At 35.2% G+C, this 20,765-nt stretch overlaps 2 protein-coding genes across 9 annotated transcripts in view; one reads left to right on the forward strand and one right to left on the reverse strand.

The window, feature by feature from the left end:
* Positions 1 to 20,765, forward strand: part of LOC127848640 (receptor-binding cancer antigen expressed on SiSo cells-like) — a 360,763-nt gene that overhangs the window by 241,437 nt on the left and 98,561 nt on the right. The window lies entirely within an intron of this gene.
* LOC127848625 (uncharacterized protein CXorf38 homolog) overlaps positions 1 to 20,765 on the reverse strand; it is a 73,478-nt gene that overhangs the window by 10,087 nt on the left and 42,626 nt on the right. The window contains exon 5 of one of the 7 annotated variants that reach the window (XM_052381197.1): positions 9,518 to 11,077. The exons of the other annotated variants lie outside the window; for them this stretch is intronic. Within the exon in view, the coding sequence (XP_052237157.1) occupies positions 11,046 to 11,077 (32 nt within the window). The 3' untranslated portion in view covers positions 9,518 to 11,045. Of the gene's footprint in view, positions 1 to 9,517; positions 11,078 to 20,765 lie in introns of those variants that run through there. 7 annotated transcript variants of the gene reach the window in all.

Raw genomic sequence — 20,765 nt, forward strand, 5'->3', positions numbered from 1 at the left:
TATAATTGCCTTGGTTATAAAAAAATATGGTTATGTTTTTATGTTACAGCAGTACACAGTTTGGTCGAAACTACAACTGTCAAGTATCATACATTAGCTAATATACGGCGTTGGTGTAGCAGCTGTCTATAATTGCACAACTGATCAGAAATGACCCGAATGACATTAATCGTCAGGTGTGACATTATAGCCAAGATGGGCTCGAATGACATTACTTGTCAGGTGTGCCATTATAGCCATATGGGCCCGATGACATTACTTGTCAGGTGTGTCATTATAGCCATATGGGCCCGATGACATTACTTGTCAGGTGTTCCATTATAGCCAGATGGGCCCGAATGACATTACTTGTCAGGTGTGTCATTATAGCCATATGGGCCCGATGACATTACTTGTCAGGTGTGTCATTATAGCCAGGAAGGCCCAAATGACATTACTTATCAAGTGTGCCATTATAGCCAGATTAGCCCGAATGACATTAATCGTCAGGTGTGACATTATAGTTAGAAGGGCCCCGAACGACATTACTTGTCAGGTGTGCCATTATACATGTAGCCAGATTGGACCGAATGACATTACTTGTCAGGTGTGACATTATAGCCAGATTGGCCCGAATTACATTTCTTGTCAGGTGTGCCATCATATCCAGATTGGCCTGAATGACATTACTTGTCAGGTGTGACATTATCGTCAGAACGGCCCCAAATGACATTGCTTGTCAGGTGTGTCATTATAGCCAGATTGGCCCCAATTACATTAGACGGATGGACCCGAATGACATTACTTGCCAGGTGTGCCATGATAGCCAGATGGACCCAAATGACATTACTTGTCAAGAGAACTACTACTATAGCCAGATGAGCCTGAATGACTTTACTTGTCAAGTGTGCCATTATAGCCAAATTAACCAGAATTACTTGTCAAATGTGACATTATAGCAAGATGGGCCAAAATGAAATTACTTGTCAAGTGTGTCATTATATCCAGATGGGCCCGAATGACATTACTTGCCAGATGTGCCATTATATCCAGAAGGGCCCTAATGGCATTACTTGTCAGGTGTGACGTTATAGCCAGATGGGACCAGTGACATTACTTTGCAGGTGTGACATTATAGTCAGAAGGGCCCTAAATGACATTACTTGTCAGGTGTGTCATTATAGCCAGATCGACCCCAATGACATTACTCGTCAAGTGTGTCATTATATCCAGATGGACCCGGATGACTTTACTTGTCAGGTGTGACATTATAGCCAGATCGGCCCGAATGACATTACTTGCCAGGTGTGTCATTATATCCAGATGGGCTCGAATGGCATTACTTGTCAGGTGTCCATTTAAAGCCTAATGGAAACCGGTGTCGTGTTTAAATCTGTAGGTGTATATGCTGTTTTAAACACTTTAATTACTTTTTTTCAAGTATCGTCTAGCTATGATCTGTTCGGATCCATGCAAGGAACTGAAGAAGAAATGTTTTTCGAAGTTTATCTTTTTCTTTGAAACGTTAAAAAATGGCACAACTATCTCATTTATGCTTTGTTTGCAAACACACACATGTTATTACTTAAAGAAACCTTTTCTGAAAAAGTAAAAAAAAAAAAACTGATAAAAAAACGTATTTAATGAGTGCCTATTTTAAGATGTAAGTGAAACAGAATCAGACGTTCTCAAGTCTAGGATCCCTATACTTGTGTCACGGAATATTTCAAATAATTCCGTGCTGCCATTTGTTACTAATATCTTTATATTAGACAAGTCACACGACAATAGTTTAGATCGCAGGCGAGTTACATATATATTTGAATATATATATTTGAATATATATATTTGCGCGGCAATCTTCTTCTCGTGATTGCACTACAAAGTTTGACAGCTCACACTCTACATGATGATCTAATGCAGAAAGCTTGATCAACAAGCTGCACAGCCACTCAGAGGAGCATTCGCCTGTCACAAGACTGATACAGTGTAACGATGCAGGCAGCTGGAGATCACATCGACCCGTATACGTCCCCCATAATACAAGCTTTTCTAATTTACTACGTTTTGGCAAAATGTCTGATGTAAGTGAAACAAAAACAGCCGTTCATGTTCAGGATCTCTATACATGTGCCACAAAATATTTAAAACAGTTCCTTGCTGCCATTTTTTACTAATATCTCAATGTTAGACATGTCACAATCAAATAGTTTAGCTCTCAGGTGAGAAACATGTATATTTGAATCGGCACAGCAATCTTCTTCACCTGATTGAATTACAAAGTTCAACATCTCACACTTTACAGGATGACCTAATGCACAAAGATTTATCAACAAGCTGTACAGCCACTCAGAGGAGCATTTGAATGTTTGAAGACTGATCCAGTGTTACGATGCAGGCAGTTGAAGATCACATCGACCCATAACGGTCCCCGTAAGTAAAGCTTTTCTAATTTACTGAGTGTGGAAATAATGTCTAATATTTGTGAAACACAATCAGTTGTTCTCAAGTCCAGGATCCCTATACTTGTGTTACGAAATATTTCTAACAGTTCCTTGCTGCCATTTGTTACTAATATCTCAATATTAGACATGTCACATTCCAAAAAGTTTAGATCGCAAGTGAGATATATGTATATTTGAAATAGTGCCACAATCTTCTTCACGTGCTTGTACTACAAAGTCACACAGCACACACTCTACATGGTGACCTTATGCACAAAGCTTGATCAATAAACTGCACAGCCACTCAGAGGAACATTCGCCTTTCTGCAGACTAATACAGTGTAACGACGCAGGCAGCTGGAGATGACATCGACCCATAAAAGTCCCCCGTAAATAAAGTTTTTTTAATTTAATGAGTGTTTTTAGAATGTCTGATGTTTGTGAAACAGAATCAGCCGTTCGCAAGTCCAGCATACCTATACGTGTGCCACGAAATATTTCAAATAGTTCCTTTCTCCCATTTTTTACTAATGTCTCAATATTAGACATGTCACCTTGCAATAGTTTAGATCACATGTGAGATAAATGTATATCTGAATCAGTGCCGCAATCTTCTCCATTTGATTGCACTACAAAGCTCCAGAGCTCACACTTAACATGATGATCTGTTGCAGAAAGCTTGATCAATAAGCTGCACAGCCACTCAGAGGAGCATTCGCCTGTCTGAAGACTGATACAGTTCAATGTAGACGGTATCTGGAGACCACATCGACCCATAAAGGTCCCCCGTAAATAAAGCACTTGTAATTTAATGAGTGTGGGCAGAATGTCTGATGTTAGTGAAACACAATAAGCAGTTATCAGGTTCAGGATCCCTATACTTGTGTCACGAAATGTTTCAAACAGTTCCTTGCTGCCATTGTTTACTAATATCTCAATATAAGACATATCACATTCCAATAGTTTGGATCGCAAGTGAGATTCATGTATATTTGCATCGGCGCCGCAATCTTTTCCACGTGGTTTAACTACAAAGTACCAGAGCTCGCCGTTTACAGGATGGTCTAATGCACACAGATTGACTAACAAGCTGCACAGCCACTCAGAGGTACATTCGCCTGTCACATTGTCAAGACTGAAACATTGTAACGTTGCTGGCAGCTGGAGACCACATCGACCCATGAAGGTCCCCCGTAAATAAAGCACTTGTAATTTAATGAGTGTGGGCAGAATGTCTGATGTTAGTGAAACACAATAAGCAGTTCTCAGGTTCATGATCCCTATACTTGTGTCACGAAATATTTCAAACAGTTCCTTGCTCCCATTTTGAACTAATATCTCAATATTAGATATGTCCCATTTCAATAGTTTAGATCGCATGTGAGATATGTGTATCTTTGAATCAGCTGCGCAGTCTTCTCCATTTGATTGCACTACAAAGCTCCAGAGTTCACACTTTACATGAGAAAGATTGATTAACAAGGTGGACAGCCACTCAGAGGAACATTCGCCTGTCACAAGACGGATACACTGTAACGATGCAGGCAGCTGGAGATCAAATTGACTCATAAAGGTCCCTTGTAAACAAAGCTTTTTTAATTTAATGAGTGTTTTTAGAATATCTGATGTCTGTAAAACAGAATCTGCCGTTCTCAAGTCTAGAATCCCTATACGTGTGTCACGAAATATTTCAAACAGTTCCTTTCTCCCATATTCTACTAATATCTGAATATTAGACATATCACATTCCAATAGTTTAGATCGCAGGTCAGATACATGTATATTTGAATCGGCGCCGCAATTTTCTCCACGTGATAGCACTACAAAGCTCCAAAGCTCACACTCTACATGATGACCTAATGCACAAAGATTGATCAACAAGCTGCACAGCCACTCAGAGGAGCATTCGCCACTCTCAAGACTGATACAGTGTAACGATACAGGCAGCTTGGGAGCACAAAGACCAATAAACGTCCCTTGTAAAAAAAAGTTTTTCTAATTTACTGAGCGTTGGTAGAATATACGCTGTTTGGGAAACACAATCAGCCGTTCTCAGGTCAAGGATACCTATACTTGTGTCACGAAATATTTCAAACAGTTCCTTTCTCCCATATTCTACTACTATCTAAATATTAGACATATCACATTACCCTAGTTTAGATCGGAGGTCCGAAAAATGTATATTTGAATCAGCGCCGAAATCTTCTTTACGTGATTGAACTACAAAGTCCCACAACTCACACTTTACATGATGATCTAATGCAGGAAGATTGATCAACAAGCTGCACAGCCACTCAGAGGAGCATTCCCCTTTCTCGAGACTGATACACTGTAACGATGCAGGCAGCTGGATGGCAAACTGGCCCTTATAAGTTCCCCGCAAGGAAAGCTTTTCTAATTTACGGAGAGAGGGAACAATGTCTGATGTTTGTGAAACACAATCAGCAGTTCTCAGGTCCAGGATCCCTATACTTGTGTCACGAAATATTTCAAACAGTTCCTTGCTGCCATTCTGTACACGAATATTTACTTTAGACATGTCACATGCCAATAGTTTAGATCGCATGTGAGATTCATGTTCATTTGAACTAGCTACGCAATCCTCTCCGTGTGGTTGTACTACACAGTCCCACAGCTGACACTCTACAGGATGTCCTAATGCAGAAAGATTGATCAACAAGCTGCATAGCCAATCAGGGAAGCATTCGCCTGTCTCGAGACTGATACAGTGTAGCGATGTAGGCAGCTGGATGGCAGAAAGATACGTACGAATTTCCCGTAAATCAAGCGTTTTTAATGTACTGAATTTGGGTAAAATATCTGATGCTAATGCTACATCATCAGCCGTCAAAAGGCGCATGGTCACGATAGGTGTTAAACTCAGCAAACTATATAGGTCATTATTACCCTGCATCAATTGCATCTTGATATTTGACATGTCAATATGTTACTGATTGAAACATGTGTTTTTTGAAATCGGTCACAATTACATCACACATTTCTAAAGCAAAATCGTGTTTTAAGAAAGATAATTGTTCTAGTAACTTTTGAAGAAACACGATAGAACAGGTAATTTTCGTCAAGTCTAAATATCTTAAGGAGACAGGGATAGGGATTTCTTCGTTACAAGTTGAATCTTCTATGTATAAATACATTAACTTAGACTGGGATGTAAGGACATCACATATTGATGATACGTTGATTCTTCCGATAAAATGCAGCTCTTGCAGCTTTGAATTATAAAATGCTTTATGTATTTCCGGAGTCGCTCTGGCCTTTACACGTTCAAGACAATCCATTGACTGTTGAAGAACGGTCATCATTTCGCTTATTTGCAGTACATTACTTTCTTTCTAAAAAAAGTGTCCTGACGTTGGATGTGTTCAACATTAACAGTTCACGTAATGAGTTTGATTCAGACTCGCTGAGATATGAATTGAATGTAAAGTCCCTACACTTCAAACAAATATCCTTCTGACCGCTGGCTTTAGCCTCAGTGAAACCAATAATCATCATGCGCTGGAATAAGAATGATACAGCTAACATACGCAAATCGTGGTCCCTCTCATCAGATGAAAATTTTCCAACGTTTGCTATTGGTTTATAATCTGTTTGAAATGCTGCTAATTTCTCACTTTTAAAATGTCGTATATATCTTCTTAGTGCAAGGTTCATGTCATTAAAGAAGTCACCGTCAGTTAGACGGTTTATAAGTTCGTTAGCTATCATACTATCAAGCCCACACAAATATATTATTACTTGGCTCATTTCTAACACATTATATTTATTTTCGCTCAGTAGATTTTTATAACATCTGTCTTTGAAATAGCTATATGATATGCTGCTAAGAATTCCTGGACCGTCTCATGTAAAAATGACATTCGTGGACTTTTTAAAAGAAATTCTGAATGAAACATTACCGTTAACAGGCCAGCGTCGACGCAGAATTGCAGTTGCTCTTTTGACATATAATCCATTAAGTCCCGTTTGGAAAACACTAGGGATTTATTTGAAGAAAACGTAAACTAAAATGCAGCATAAGCAAGCGCGTCCAAAATCTCACAATGTGGTTCAATAAAGCTTGTGTTCGATAAGCACGGAAAGGAAGTACCTTTCCTGAAATATCCTTCTTTTTCATTTCGTTGTTTAAAACGTAGGTCAAGTAGAATACAATTTATTTCACACAGGGAACCTTTAAACCCGCTTTTGTTTATCCACAAGCTTATTAACAGTGTATGCCACCATGGTGAAATAAGAAGCTGCATCATTCGACGTTCATTTACGTACTTCATGAACTCAGTTTGTGACTTTTGATTGGCAGAGTAAAAACTGACTTTGGATCAGTTAACGGCGAAACATATTTATGAAAAGGATCAGCCCACTCGTTCAACCCATCCATAATTACGAGGCAAGTCTCTCGTTCAAGGATTTGATGTAAAAGCTTAGACAACATCGCGTTTATCACCAGTGTAAATGGTGTCGATAATTTATGTTTTGATCATCTCTACCACCTCACGTTGGACGAGTGCCTCTCTCAGTGATATGTGAAAGAGAAACTCGAACTTATTCAGTGTATCGATATCACTAAATGTAGCCTTGTGTGTAGAATTGTGTTCAGAAACTGCATCACACCATTCAAGAGCAAGTTTAGTAAGGAATGTAGTTTTCCCTATACCGGGCTCTCCTTGAATAAACACACGACTACACAGCTTTTCATCTTTAAAAAATATGTTTCTGTATTGTTGTATTCCGTTTTCCGTTTTTTTTTCGAGAACCATCTTTTTTTTTATGTGGCTTAATTTCGGTGACACAAAGATATCCCAGATGGGTTTGTCATGACCCTCCCGTAATGATGAAACAGACACAGTATTTTTCGTCGTTGTATAGAGTCTTTTTAAATCTCTGCGAAACTCTGAAAAAATGTAGCTTTAAAAAAAAACTTATTAAACAGTACAACAAGTATGTTACAATTCTCATTTATCATGCATAACTTTTGTTCAATACATGATTAATTTATGTTGTGTGTTTGTTTATATGTGGGGACGGTATTAGAGAGAATGTTACAAAGATAAGGGTCTATAGGTTAAAAATGTGCCTGCTTCAACCGGATAAAACCTTTAAGAATAAAAAAAATATTTTAACAAATGTCCAATCCAAACAACAATACATGGTTTTAAGCTTTGTATTTACTCCCAGTTGTGATTTCGTGTTTGTAGGTAATTTATTAACTGAACTTTTTGAACAGACTGGAAGTCCTGTAATATAGGAAATGATATCAGACCTCAAGCTCTTTTATCAAATGAGGCACCGTACGTTGTCTTTGGCGTGTATAACTTATACTTCATTGATGCGGCAAGAGATTCTACATATTATGCAATGCAGTGTAAGATCTCAAGAGCTAAGTTGTTCAAATTCAATTGTGTTCAAATATGGTTAGTAGGAACTTTACGAAAACATTTAAGATTATGAAGAAACCTACCAAAAAATAAATAAACACTTTATTAAAAATACTTATATACTTATGACGAAACTTAAACTAATGACGACTTGCATGATCCTAAACATCATAAGTGAACACCTATGTAAAGAGTTATTTATATATATGTAGTAGAGTCAGGGACGAAAAGTTTAACCCCAATTTATACTTACAAAGAGGATAGTAATATGCTGAATAACAGATCTGAGTCATGGACCTTGGTCAGTAACCATGTGTCACAAAGAAACATGTAAAGGTTCAATCGAAAATCTGTAGTTATTACACAGGTTTATACCTGTTGTATGGAAACGTTATGTGAATATCAACTTGATCAACTTGAAGGCAAACCTTAACATGATTTCTCAAAGTACATTAGGAAAAGGGGACATAATTCAGCTTAAAGGCTTTTTCATGTTATGAATATTATTGAATAGTTGAGCCAAACCTTATTTAATGAATAACTTTACACTTTTTCATTAGTGCTATTTTGTAATAAAAAATTAAGTTAACAAATATTACTGTATTGCAAAGCATACGCCAAGAATATTTGCACGAATTCCTTTTAATGTATTTTCAAAAAAGCCAATAGCATACTTTTTAAAATGAAATCAAAACAATTAACAACATTTTCTCGGATATTGACTCATAGCATACAAACACTCCACGAATTTCAAATTATTTATAAACCAAATGTGAATGCAAAAAGGAAATGGGAGTTGACACCTCTTTGACAAGTTTATAAATCTTAATAAGCTATGTGTTCTCTTCTTTTTATTGGCTGTAATACAAAGAAATTTTTTCTTTAAATTAGATAAAGTCGGGCAAACTTATTAAAAAAAGTTAGGTTGTCTGTAATTTTATCACATCTCTAACCACATAAGGAAGATCAAACCTTTTAGAATTATTTGTTATTTATAGAATTGAAGACTAAATCAGCAAGAGCTGTTTGTAAAATATGCATGCCCCCCATATGGGCTGTCAGTTGTAGTGGCAGCCATTGTGTGAATACGTTTTTTGTCTTTGTGACCTTGACATTTGACCTAGTGACCTGAAAATCAATAGAGGTCATCTGCCAGTCATGATCAATTTACCTATGAAGTTTCATGATCCTAGGCCTAAATATTCTTGAGTTATCATCCGTAAACCATTTTACTGTTTCGAGTCACTGTGACCTTGATCTTTGACCTAGTGACCTGAAAATTAATAGGGGTCATCTGTCAGTCATGATCAATATACCTATGAAGTTTCATGATCCTAGGCATAAGCATTCTTGAGTTATCATCCGGGAATCATTTTACTATTTCGAGTCACTGTGACCTTGACCTTTGAGTTAGTGACCTGAAAATCAATAGGGGTCATCTGCGAGTCATTATAAATGTACCTATGAAGTTTCATGATCCTAGGCCTAAGCATCTTGAGTCATCATCCAGAAACCATTTTACTATTTCTAGTCACTGTGACCTTGACCTTTGACCTAGTGACCTGAAAATCAATAGGGGTCATCTGCGAATCATGATCAATGTTCATATGAACTTTAATGATCCTAGGTGTAAGCGTTCTTGAGTTATTATCCGTAAACCATATTACTGGTTCGAGTCACCGTGACCTTTATCTTTGACCTAGTGACCTGAAAATCAATAGGGGTCATCTGCGAGTCATAATCAATGTATCTATGAAGTTTCATGATCCTAGGAGTAAGCGTTCTTGAGTTATCATCTGGAAACCATTTTACTGGCTCGAGTCACCGTGACCTTTGACCAAGTGACCTGAAAATCAATAGGGGTCATCTGCAAGTCATGATCAATGTACATATGAAGTTTCATGATATTAGGCATAAAAGTTCTTGAGTTATCATCCGGAAACCATTTCACTGGTTCTAGTCACCGTAAACTTGACCTTTACCTAGTGACCTGAAAATCAATAGGTGTCATCTGCGAGTCATGATCAATGTACCTATGAAGTTTCATGATCCTAGGCGTAAGCGTTCTTGAGTTATCATCCGGAAACCATTCGGTGGACGGACTGACGGACGGACTGACCGACATGTGCAAAACAATATATCCCCTCTTCTTCAAAGAGGGGCATAATAATACTAGTCAACTAGCATGCAACTCCCTAAATGGTTCGTATTTTGTTAGTTATTTACATAATGACTGAAAAACCATGTAATTGATAAGTTCTTGGTTCTTCAATGTTATTTGAAGAATAACGGACATAACCTGAGTAAGGTATGTTCTTGCTTTATCTGCTGGTTTAAAGCTGTTCAGGTATGCAGGATCATTAAGAAGAGTTAAAAGAGAATTGAAGAGGCTGATCATTTCACCTTCATCTATGTTTGTGCCATGTATGTGCCGTAGTGCGTTTACTTCTTCTCGCGCCTGTTAAATTAAGAGGTAAGGAAATAATTTCACAAAGATATGCACGTGTAACATGGCATACGAAACTCATTTCATACGTTAATTACTGATGAATAAAGGCTGAGTAAATTACTCAATACCTCCATGCAGATATTAGTATTCAGGCTAAGATCATCTGTAAAGTAATTCTGCATCCAGGTACAGTTGATTAAAGCACTTATTATCCCGTTGAAATCTGTTTTGTCAGCACTTGGTTTATTCTTGTAACCCGTGGGAGGCATGTAACACTTCGCTAACTCCCATGAATCACTGCACCATTTTGGCATGTCCGTATTTCTCCATGATGGGCCTTTTAAATGTGTCTGTTTAAAACGATGGTAGTACCAAATGCAATTACCTATTTCTGAACACAGGCGGTACTGTTTTGAGAAATCACTACAACATCTACACTTCTTTGTTTCAAGTATACCGTGTTTTGCAAGCATATCCTGTCGTATATCCGTGTAAAATGCTTTAAATCCGAGTTCGGCTAATTGTGCAATTACGTCCCTGGTCGTACATGTTGCACTTATACATTTAAGCCAGTTTTAGGCCTCTTTCGTCTCAAACCTTTTTTCCATTTTCAATATTATTTTATACGCCAGAGTTACATTGACGAGAACTTGAACATGAACAATATATTTGACATCCAATATTTACACAATATTAAATTGTGTAGTACTGATATTCATAATTATGCTAGTGTACGTACACATTTCAAAGATTGGGCTGACTTGAAGATACGATTACTTATGCACTTCTCGCATGGTTGTTTGTATTTTCTGCAAATTGAATACGCAAAATTATTGACATGGTTTGAGTTATGAATTTTTTTTTCAAAGAAAAAGATACCTGTCAGAAACCTTTTAACCTGCAGGAAAAGTTAACATGATTTGCTATTGCAAAGGACTATATTTCTAGAGAAACCGCATAAGTTAACGAATAAACTATAAAATTATAATAATTTATTTTATGTAATAATTTCCACACAAATATCTTTACTTCAACGAAAATTTGCGAATCTGAAACAATATTGTTTATTTTTGTTAATTTATCAAAACGTGATAAGGCCCCTTTAAGAAGCTCAAAAATCTCACACTTGAACAACATTCATTAATAAGCTCACAGAATCACAATTCAAAGTTATTGGCAATAAAAGAGCTATTTGGTTACTGTTTAACCATTTTATAATAAGAACCCATCAAGAGCAATACCATTGTAACATTTTTCAAAATTGAAGCATGTATAACTAGAAACACATAATAAACCGCTATCGGTGTAAAATCTAACAGCGACACATCGAAACGTGATGATACATTTTACGAACAGTAAACGACTTAGATCTAGAGATTGGCTAAAATTTACGATTCACAGGTCTGGCTAAATCTGGCCTTACTTTGAGGAAAAAATAAGGATAATTATTTTACGTGCAGCGATTAAAATACTATGAAATTATCAAAATGTTACATTTTTACGCGAAACAAAAAAATTAATTAAAGTACACATGCCATGAACCGATCCTTTAATACCAAGTTTTGCATGCAAACTCCTGCTGTAGAGAACCCGATATTTTTCATTAACAATTAAAACAAGTTCATTCAAATTTTCATTTTGTTTTAGTGTACACACAATATAAGGTGAAACAATTTTTTTTTTAATTCATGAACGTCTTATTATTAAGTTGAAAATTTTGGGTTATGAACTCATCCTGTATACGATAAAGAAATAGAACATAATAATAAAAAAAAATATTTTAAAAAGTTTAAACTCATACAAATCCACAAATTTTGCAAATATTTTTTTATAAGTTTATTAATTGTTTTTGACATCCGTATATTTTGAAAAAAAAACAGTAAGACCTCATGAAGTTATCCCCCGTTACTTTTGATTGTTATTACAATATAATTTCATTAAAAAAGCCTAGTTTCTATATTGACCTCGAGTTTCTTTAGTTTTCTGAAAAAGTGTGCGAATGAACTAGAAAATGATGCTTGCCCTATGCAGAAGTATGCTACCATATAAAGTACTAGAAAGGGCAAAAGTATTTATATATCAGTTTTTTTTAAATACCTATACAACTCGAAACTGTTCTGCCCACGTCATCTATGTTCGCGATGCTATTTACTTTTAAGCAAATACATACTATATCCCATCCATTATATGCATACCCACGGAGCGTATATTGACAAGAGTTGAATCGAGTATTTGACCCTTACTGTAGTAAATTCAATTTTATGCAAAAACTAATCATCCGATTTTATTGGTTTATTCGTTATCTTGTTGCTCATTAATTACTCTTTCAACAAATATAACTTTAAGTATATTTCCGTTGTTATTAATGGATTTATAGCGAGTTAAACGCGAGAAATAAATTTTTGGTTTTACCCCTGCGCGTTTAACATTGTCGATACTTTGTCACGTGACCCGTGGCTATCGATTAGCGTACATCGAAGCGCCGAGGGTATACATTTTGATTTACCCACAACGTTTTTTTCTAATTTGACTTTTATTTCTCGGCCGATTTTGACAAATTATATATCATTTGAAAGCTTACGTTTCGTAGTTTTCAGATATATAAATATATATGAAGTCTTCTAGTTTGGGCAGCCCGACGAGTTATAACTTTAACTTTTGCAAATATCATACCGTTTTAGAATCTATATTTACGTTAAACATGGTCGTACTTTATACAGATTTGTAGCGTTTATATTTGGAGTTCAGTTTTTAAAACTACATCTTGCTTAGGAAAATAGAATTCTGTATACGATAGAAAAAAGGGTTTAAAAATGAAAGTAAATAAGAAATGAATTTGTACGAAAGTAGCGCGCGGACAAGCTAATTGCCGATATTGTCCCGTTTCATATCCGCCGTGGCATACCGCAAGCAACATATTGAAAGAGAGTCTTTATTATGTTGAGAATTGTTCTATTTATTCTTGCATTATATGTTTAGTTTTTCTCCTCTACAAAAACGTCATAGACTGAATCCCTAGAACTCGCGATATTGTTTTCTAAACACAATTTCAGTTTACATAACCCGTCTATATTTTTTTCCTAAATCCCGATTTGTTTCGAATTTATTTATTTCAATCAATTCGATATCTTAGTTTGAATTAACCTCATAAATCAACACTGCGGTATTTTAATTGCGCCCTTAGTGCAGTCTACATGTAAGTATTCGTGATCCAATGGCCATTTGCTCTCAGAAAAAAAGTTTAACCTGTTATCCTGAGCAATATTCTGGTACGTTGTGGTTGCAACCCATCAAAAACAAGTTTTTGGTTCGCCACAATTTTACGTAATTCTCATTTAACTTTTCACTATTTAAGCTTATTCTCAACTTATTAAAACATCGTCTGCTCTCACTTTCCTGATCTCATTAATATGCAAGTTTACTAGCTGCGCATTTAGGATACACATAAGTATACAAAGATTATCACATCGTTCAATCGCCTCCAGCGACGACTGTGGGCCATGCAACGACTGAGCTACTGTATACATGTCGGTAGAAAGCGGAGTTTAGGTATTTCCCTATTCTTTATATTTTAAGTATTGGATTGAGTAGATTTGAGCGGTTCTTTGAGAGCCTAAGTAAGAAGGACTTTGTGAACGTAATCCCCACCTTCCCAGCTGCTGACTTTTCAAGAAATCCGTTACAACGTGGTCAAAAATCAAACAAAATTCACTACTCTCTCGGTCAAAGTTAAATTACACAAGATTTAGACTAAAGATAAATATGAACAACATTTTATTGAAATCTTAAGTAATTTTTCGTCGGTTATTTCAAATTACAGCATCCCTCATAAACAAACAACATTTTTATGAGCGATTAAATTCGAGTGGGTTTTGAACAACGTCCCATTATAACGACCGTGACTAATTATTAGATGGTCATGATAGCGGCAACGAAAATAAAATTATGCCAATGCATTCGGCTCAGACAGTGGAAAATGGCATGTTGAGATGTCCTATTCGCTAGAGATATTAACTTCAGTTTATGTCATTCACAGCTGTTAATAATGATTCCCAACACCTCCCATATGCATTTGATTTAAGAACATATCTCGCAATACCAAACGCGCAATCAACATTAAAAACTCTTTAGAATAAATATTATGCAGACACTTATTTTATTTTAAAAAGATTATATTTTCGCGATGTCGGATATTCACGTCAAAACAGTCATTTCAAACGCAAATGCGTGTAATACATCATTAAGTATATTACATACGTATTCAACTAATAACAAAATCGTCTTAATTAAGCACAATATCTTTAAAGAACATACTTTTTCTCGTCGAATATAGAAATCTGTCTCCATACTCCAACCAATTTCGCTCCTCTGACCTTAACCTACTGCAAGGTTGCTAAACTTGTCGAACGTTCGCTTTGCACGTACACCACTTTGCACGGTTATGATTGGTAGACTTGCCATTACCCCACTTTACACGTTTATGATTGGTAGATATGCCGATCGAAAATCGCAGTCGAAAGTGGGTTGTCAGCGTATTACAGGAAACAACTCTTTGCGTCCCGGACGTTGTACCATTTCAGCCTACATCCTTAGCTTAAAGGGGCATTTTCAAGTGTTGGTTAATTGACAAATTTAAAAAAAATGTTTCAGATTCGCAACTTTTCGTTGTAGTTATGATATTTGTGAGGAAACAGTAATACTTCAAACATTTACCATGCTCTATATATAATATATATTATATGCATCTTTTAACGATTTAAAAACCTGAAAAGTATAAAGCGTAGCAACGCGAAACGATTGAATAATTTGGAGAGTTCTGTTGTTGTTATAAGATTGTGATACTACGAGGATTGCTTATATGAAGTATAAAATACTTATCTAATGGTATGAGCACGGATGGCCAAGTGGGCTAAGCGAAGGACTTTTACTCCAGGGCTCCAGAGCTCATTGGTTCGAGCCCAGTTGAGGGTTCCTTTTTTTCTTTAATTTAATTTTTGTTTTTTTCTGGAGCTAATATTATTAAGACAAACATTCTGACCAAGTTCATGAAGTTCAAATCTTAATATAGAGATAACAAGACTATTTGCGAACTAGAAGCAACTGTTATAAATTATATGTATTCTCGCTAAGTATACCGTTATTGTCACATAAAACTCATGCAAAATGTGCCCGAATAAAACTGAATGTACGTATGGGGAACAGTTATTGCGTTAAAAGCAAAATGCTTATGGAGTTTAGGGATTCGGGAAATAATGCTGTCGAGCTGTAAACAATAATTGTAATTGAATATTGTGTGTTTTTAGTGTTTTATAGTGTTTTAGTCTGCTCGAAATATCACATTCTCAAATAGTCTATATTACACCGGTGTTGTTTTTTATGAGTACTGTCATTTAAAGGACATGTGTATGTAGTTTTGTATGTTTGGCGAGTTTTTTCGATGTCACTTTTCATATTGTTAATAGTACATGTATAATGTATATTTTAGTGTTGCATTTCCGATTCATCTGGCACTGAACTTAATATGTTTACCAAGTGTTATACAGATTGAGTCATATATTTAGCATGTTGAGTGATATTTTTTTGAAATGCAGGACGCACAAGGCCATATTTAAACTCGTAAAAATAAATATTCTTACTAAGTTTGGTCAATATTGATTCCAATTAAACCACAAATTAGTAAACATATTTTGATAAAAGATTATAAAGTAGGAGGTTTAAAGATGATAGAATAGTTTTCCTTCCTCTTAAGTGTGCATGGATCCATAGACTTATCACTGGAAATGGTTAATTGATACATATTGTTAATACAATGATTGATTTTCAAAAATTATATATCTGTTGCAGTCACTATCCTGAAAACTTAATTAAGAGGATACAGAATGAACTTTGGAAGAATACATTGAAGTCATTTGTTGAAAAGAACCTTTTAAAAATCAGTTTTGGCTACAGAATCCACTCTTCTATAATCAAGAAATAACAATTGGTAACACACGTGTATATTTCAAATCATGGTTTGACAAAGGCATCCATTTTGTTGCGGACTTGATTCACAAGGCTGAACTCTTAACGTTTTACAATTTTAATGACTTATGCCAAGTTTACAACTTCAAACGAAATTATTTGCTTTTCCAAGGCATTATCAATTCAGTTGCAAGATACAAGGAACTGAGAGGCTCTTCTAACAACTGCTTTATGAAGCTTTTTATCCCGACAAGTCTACGGTCCATCTTAGTTAAAACAAAGGGTACAAAACCAATGTATTATATTTTTACCAACATTGAGTCCTCGCCAGCATGTTTAAATAAATGGCCAACTATTTGTAATTGAAACAAAAGATTGGTTACATATCTTTTCTATGCCGTTTCATATTACACGATATACCAATTTACAGTGGTTTCGATATAAAATTGTACACAGAAACATAGGTACGAACTCCGTCTCATTTAAAATTGGATATGCAACTACAGAAAACTGCACCTTTTGTCAAACTGAATGTGAAACTATAGAACATATCTAAGGACGTAAATAAATTGATAACAGATTTAATTTTTGATTGCAATCTTTATTCAAATTGCCTCAATATACCTTCCTTTTTATTGGGACATGCAAATGCAAATTGACCCTTAATTTTTATATTTGTTTGACACAAATGTTTTTATACAATTGTAAAATGAACAAAACTATACCCTCTATTAAAGCAGCTAAAGCATATCCGTCCTTGCAGTACCATGTATTATATGAAATTAACAATGTTTTGCGTCAGAGTAAATATATGGAACTATTGTAAGCTCTTTGCAGTAGTCGTGATAAGGGATTTAGATCTCATGTAGTGTCAATTATATGCTAAACCAATAGTGTTTGTGTTGTAATGTAGAAGTTACTGATGATCAAATGTTTAAAATCTGTTATTGTATGTATACATCGATTGAAAATTATGAACGGTGTGAAGTGGGATGCCCTCGACACTCACACACCTATGTACGTAGATAATAAAATATATCGAACGGAAAAAATATTGAGCCATAGATATGATACTAGTGTGGTAACAATGTTTTTCAAAGATTTGATCTAGTGAACTAGTGGTGGATAACAAACTCAGATTCAAACTTGGTCAATACATTCAAAAGATATTTTTTATATAAATGCCAAAACAGAATGAGTAATAAATGTGGCCTCTAACGTGATAAAAAGGTTTCAGTGTCAGGACGCAAATTATCCAGATTCATACTCGTAAACAATAACATTGTGACCAAGTTATGTGAATGTTGAATGGTATAAACAAAAATTCTAAGATATGACCTGGTCACCTAGTTTTGTTTGAAGCATGAGACATACATTTGAACATGGTATATATACATTCTGACCAAGTCTTATTACGATAAGATAAATACTTGTTTCCACAAGATAAGCATCACATTTATCCAAGGACCTGACCTAGTTCGGGGACGCACATGATCAGGATTCAATCTCAGTCTATATATTGTCGAAATTAGAATGTTGAGTGGATTTTATTAAAATTCGATGAAACATGTGATACATAGCGCGATTACTAGCTGAAAGTTTAAAAGCTAAACTACGACATACGATGAATGGTGATATAGGGAGATCATAATAACATCACATTAGCATTTTGTGATAATGAGAGCAAGCAATTAACGGACGCGCTGATTGTCTGACCAATGACAATACGGTATAAAAAATCTTTGGATCACTAGTTGTTAAAATCCCACCACAACATATTGCAAGAAGACCATGATGGCCCTGAGGCACTAAGCTGAGTTTGATATTTATCATAGACCATTTTTTATCTGGCGACCTAATCTTTTGATAGATGCGATCAAATACAGGTTTCTCAAAGAATGCGACATACATATGACCTTACTAGTGGTTACAAATATATTTTGAGAAATTACATGATGATCTGGTTTTTGGACGAACGTTACCCAGCTTTACACTCGGCCAAGATAAGTTAAGCATAAACATTGTAGCGTCGTAAGAAGATTTAACCTGATGACCTGGTTGTTTAAAGCACACGATCAAGAGTACAAATCGGACTAAAATCGTCCGGATAAAGGTTCTTATCAAGTGTCATTTAGATAAGGTCATAAAAGTAGCGTCAAGCCTGGTAACAAAGTGTTTTTATAAGATAAAAAATGGTGACCTCGTTTGTGGACGCACTTGAAATGTTAATGCGTCATAAATGTTTCCTCTATAATGATAACAAGGTTTTACATTGATGCGTAATATTTTGATCCACGTTAGGTAGATTAGAACCCGACTTAGATATTCTTAAGACACTCATTCTTATGATTCTTTTCAAGATTGAATAAAACTTGATGCCTCTAACAAGCCAACAACTAAAGACCCACCACTTACGACGACAGACAAACGGCGATCACCGTATGTCAACATAATCACTTCGTTCACATGAGTGCTCAACATTTGTCATTCCGTGCATACATAAACAATGCAACAACATTGCTTTAACAAAAAACTTGAATTAATACATAAATGGATATCAAGATGTGAATTTAACTTGTTTAGCTTTTCTAATGGAAACCCGATTTAATACGCATTCGTCAAGAGGTGGTGTATCAAACAACTCGTGTTTGTTGATACTAAAATCTATAACAAAAGACTTTAAGGCTGCATTTGCAAAGCTTAACGTACTTCCTTCTATGTCATGAGTAATTAATCCTTTTAAAAGCCCTTGACGCCTCATTAATGCCAGATCATCATGTAATCTGCTTAGAACATTTGTTCAAGTTCATATATTGACTGAGTTCAGTCCATTAATAAACATGGCTTCTGGGGGGTGCCAGTTTCGCTTATATGTATATATTTGCAACTTGAACAGATGTGAACATTCAGTTATTAATTTGCATTTATAAATATTTATTAATACCGGACCTGGGCATGTGTTATGTGCAACACGGCTTTTGTAGTATCTATTAAGATCATGTTTACAATGTTCTGGTACTTGGGTTATGAAAAAAAATTAAACACTGCAAACATGGGCATAACAACGTTTTTCCTCAACATAAAGATTGTTCCGGAACACGATAACATCCCGAATCCGAAAATTTTATTTACCAAAATGAAGGTGTAACTTTCCGAAAAAAAATACTCATGAGGTTACTTTATAGATCGACAATGTGCTTTATTAAACATTGGTTGTATTTAAGCGACTAGCTCAATTACAATCAGTTACATTGATAGTGGAACATTTATACAGTGCACATGAAAATGGTATCAAACCAAATTGCACTACGTTTGTGCAAGTTAAAGAGACATGAAAAATCATTATACCTTTAATACAAACAGAAAACTTCAAACTGAAGTATTTTATCTAGGTTACATGATAGTTGATGCAATATTGATATTCCGATGGAAGTTTTTGTGTGTTTTTTTCCATGGAATTTTCCCCCATTTTCTGTGTGATATTCTCGATTTTTTGTATTCGTTTGAGTATGCCTTATGATCAATTTTAAGCATTGTTTAACTATTTGTGATGATGTTCGTTTAATTTTCTTTGATAGCAAAAATATAATACAATTTTTATATCGGTAAAAAAAACATGGGAAAAAATCCCATTTAAAAACACGACATCCAATGGAGGAGAAAAAAACAACATAGAAAGGCTATTTTGAACTTGTTAATTAATATTTATGAAACAAATGGCAATTTTATATAAAAAATCATCAATACATGATCACAAAGAAGAATTGTATCGCACACTTTATCTAACATATGAATATCGTAAAGGAAATAGGTACTTAAATTTGCGAAATTTCGGTTTCGCAAAGTTTGTTCGGTGTCCGTTTTAAACTAAAAAGCATCACCGTACCACTTAAGAAGCTGGAAAACTCTTAGTAATCATATCAATATACACTTTGAGACTTTTCTAACGCAGCACTTTTCAAAATTAAACAGGTCAGTAATTAGTTAAGATTTTTATTTAAAGGGATCTTTTCACGCTTTGGTAAATTGACAAAATTGAAAAAAGTTGTTTCAGATTCGCAAATTTTCGTTTTAGTTATGATATTTGTGAGGAAACAGTAATACTGAACATTTACCATGGTCTAATATAGCCATTATATGCATCTTTTGACGATTTTAAAACCTAAAAATTATAAAGCGTTGCAACGCGAAACGATTGAATAATTTGGAGAGTTCTGTTTTTGTCGCTAAATTTTGTGAAACTACGAAGATTGCTTATATAAGGTATAAAATACGTCACACATGTGTACTCGGCGGAATAGCTCAGTAGGCTAAAGCGTTTTTACTTCAGGACTCTGGCAGGACTCCAGGGGTCACTGGTTCGAAACCTGGTCCGGGCAATGTTCTTTTCCTTTTTTTAATTATATTCTTGATTTTTTACTGGAGCTTTTACGATACAATGTTTACATTTATCGATATAAAGCATTTAATGAATAAGTTAAAAAATGCCAAAATCTGTGAAAAGGCCCCTTTAAAATGTCACATGTGATCATTAGA

The sequence above is a fragment of the Dreissena polymorpha genome, chromosome 10, assembly GCF_020536995.1.
Source record: "Dreissena polymorpha isolate Duluth1 chromosome 10, UMN_Dpol_1.0, whole genome shotgun sequence".
Lineage (NCBI taxonomy): Eukaryota > Metazoa > Mollusca > Bivalvia > Myida > Dreissenidae > Dreissena > Dreissena polymorpha.